This window comes from Antrostomus carolinensis, unplaced genomic scaffold (assembly GCF_000700745.2).
Source record: "Antrostomus carolinensis isolate BGI_N321 unplaced genomic scaffold, ASM70074v2 scaffold305, whole genome shotgun sequence".
Classification (NCBI taxonomy): domain Eukaryota; kingdom Metazoa; phylum Chordata; class Aves; order Caprimulgiformes; family Caprimulgidae; genus Antrostomus; species Antrostomus carolinensis.
This window is the reverse complement of record NW_010318221.1, coordinates 1-1,981: the sequence shown is the minus strand read 5'-3', so window position 1 is coordinate 1,981 and position 1,981 is coordinate 1. Positions and strand designations below refer to the sequence as shown.

The window sequence follows — 1,981 nt, the reverse complement described above, 5'->3', positions numbered from 1 at the left end:
TCTGAGTTGCTCTCTGGAGGAGTCTGCACCCTTCCACTGATGATATGGGGAACCAAAATCCCATAGTGGCTGCTGTGATGGCTGAAGTTAGGCAGCACCAGCACCCCTCCATGCAAAACTCACTTGAGATCCAGGGCCCAGTTCTCCACAGCCCTACACCTTGTGCAAACTGGAGCTGCAACATGAGTTGAAAGTCGCACTTTGTTTTGCACACGCTTTGTAAAGCTTTGCCACTAGTCCCAGGCAAAGAAAATGACCTGTTTCCTCTCCCACCTCTTCAGGGAAAACTGTGCATAGCAGGCATGTAAATAACTCGATAGTGTCTACTGTAAAATTCACATGTATATTTTTCTGTATTTCATGACAATCACAGAATAATGGTTTGCTGGTTTTCCATTCTGCATAGCAGCTCTCAAGGTAACAGGTCAGATTTAGCAATTGGGATGGCAGTGAAAGGAACAGATTCACAAGCTGAAAGGGCCAGTGCTGAACTGGTTAGGAAAGAGTAAAATCTGTATTCCCAACTCTTTTTCTTTTCACAGCTGTTAAGAGTTCAGTGAGTTGAACTGCAATCCTTCAAGTTCATCTGTTGACTCCAACACAAAACTATTATAAACTGTGCCTCTAAAACACGTGATGAAACATTTCTTGAGAGCTATTTATTCCAACTGCAGCAGAGGAAAGTTTTCAGAACACCCGGCATTTGGTAGAGGAAAGGTCTCTTGAGCTTTGCAAAAGGAGGAATTATTTGCATACCAACGTAAGTTGCTTTTTGATTTTTTCCTGCACCATTGAATAAAATAATACTTCTAACTTTTTCCCCCCTATGAAAATATGGTCAAGGAGCACAAAACTATGTTTAAGTCCCTAGCAGAGTATTTCTATATAGTTTTTCTATATAGTTTTCTTTCTTTAGTCATGTGGGTTTGGGGTTTTATAATTCAGCATAGAACTCAACATGATTTAATATTATGTGTTTTCTTTCCTCTAATGTTTTCTGTAGCTGAATAACGGTTCTTTCATTTACAATACTAATGCAGAGTTATGATAGACTGCAAGTTTCAATCACATGTGTCCTGCAAGCTTACAAATTACAAGTCGCAACAAATAGTTTTGGGGTATCTTTTTTTCAGATGTTTCTTTCACATCTTTGATCTGAAGTTTGATCTTACATATATCTACACATTCTCCTCCAGGCTTTAGCAGTGGTAAAACATTTCCCATGCTGAAGATGGACCATGCAAACATAACCCAAGCCATGCTTGATGCTGAATCCCACAACGTGGAGAACAACAACAGCAACGAGTATTTTTACATTCTGATTGTCATGTCTTTCTACGGGATCTTCCTGATAGGGATAATGCTGGGCTACATGAAATCCAAAAGAAAAGAGAAGAAGTCAAATTTGTTTCTGCTCTACAAAGATGAGGAAAGAGAATGGGGGGAAGCTGTGAAGCCTCTACCAACTGTATCAGGGCTGAAATCTGTCCAGATTCCCATGATGCTGAACATGCTGCAGGAGAGCATGGTGCCATCCCTGTCCTGTGCTGTCTGCTCAATGGAAGGCAGCAGTGTGAGCTCCGAATCCTCCTCCCCAGATGTGCACTTCACCATCCAGGAGGAAGTGCTGGATGCTGAACTGGGGGAAGTGTCAGAAACACTCCTCAACGAGAGTAGCGAGGGATCTGCGGAAAACATCCACAAGAACTCCTAGCACTTGCAGGGCTCCCATGATCAGCTGCCAAAGCATAAGTGGAGCTCCCACTAAGAACTTGTGGTTCTACTTTCCTGCTCTCCAATGAACTCTCATTGGGTGTCTGTGCCCCAGGGCCTGAGGTGTTCCTGAGAGCTGGCAGGACAAGGAAGCAGTGGTACCCAACTCCAACGTGTAACTTGCACATAATTGGGATGCTTAGTTTTATTTTTTTGCATTGTTATTTCTTACCATAAGAGCTAAGAACAAGGAGAATATATATATATA

General features: G+C 42.2%; 1 protein-coding gene across 1 annotated transcript; it reads left to right on the top strand.

Moving 5' to 3' along the window:
• The first annotated feature begins 703 nt into the window (after window positions 1–703).
• KCNE4 (potassium voltage-gated channel subfamily E regulatory subunit 4) lies at window positions 704–1,901 on the top strand. Its single transcript, XM_010168798.1, has 2 exons — window positions 704–760; window positions 1,197–1,901. The coding sequence occupies exon 2, from the start codon at window positions 1,223–1,225 to the stop codon at window positions 1,712–1,714; it is 492 nt and encodes a 163-aa protein (XP_010167100.1). The 5' UTR covers window positions 704–760; window positions 1,197–1,222; the 3' UTR covers window positions 1,715–1,901.
• Window positions 1,902–1,981: the final 80 nt, after the last annotated feature.

Coding starts and splice junctions, on each gene's coding strand:
- KCNE4 (XM_010168798.1), top strand. CDS start 1,223: ATGCTGAAGATGGACCATGCAAACATAACCCAAGCCATGCTTGATGCT.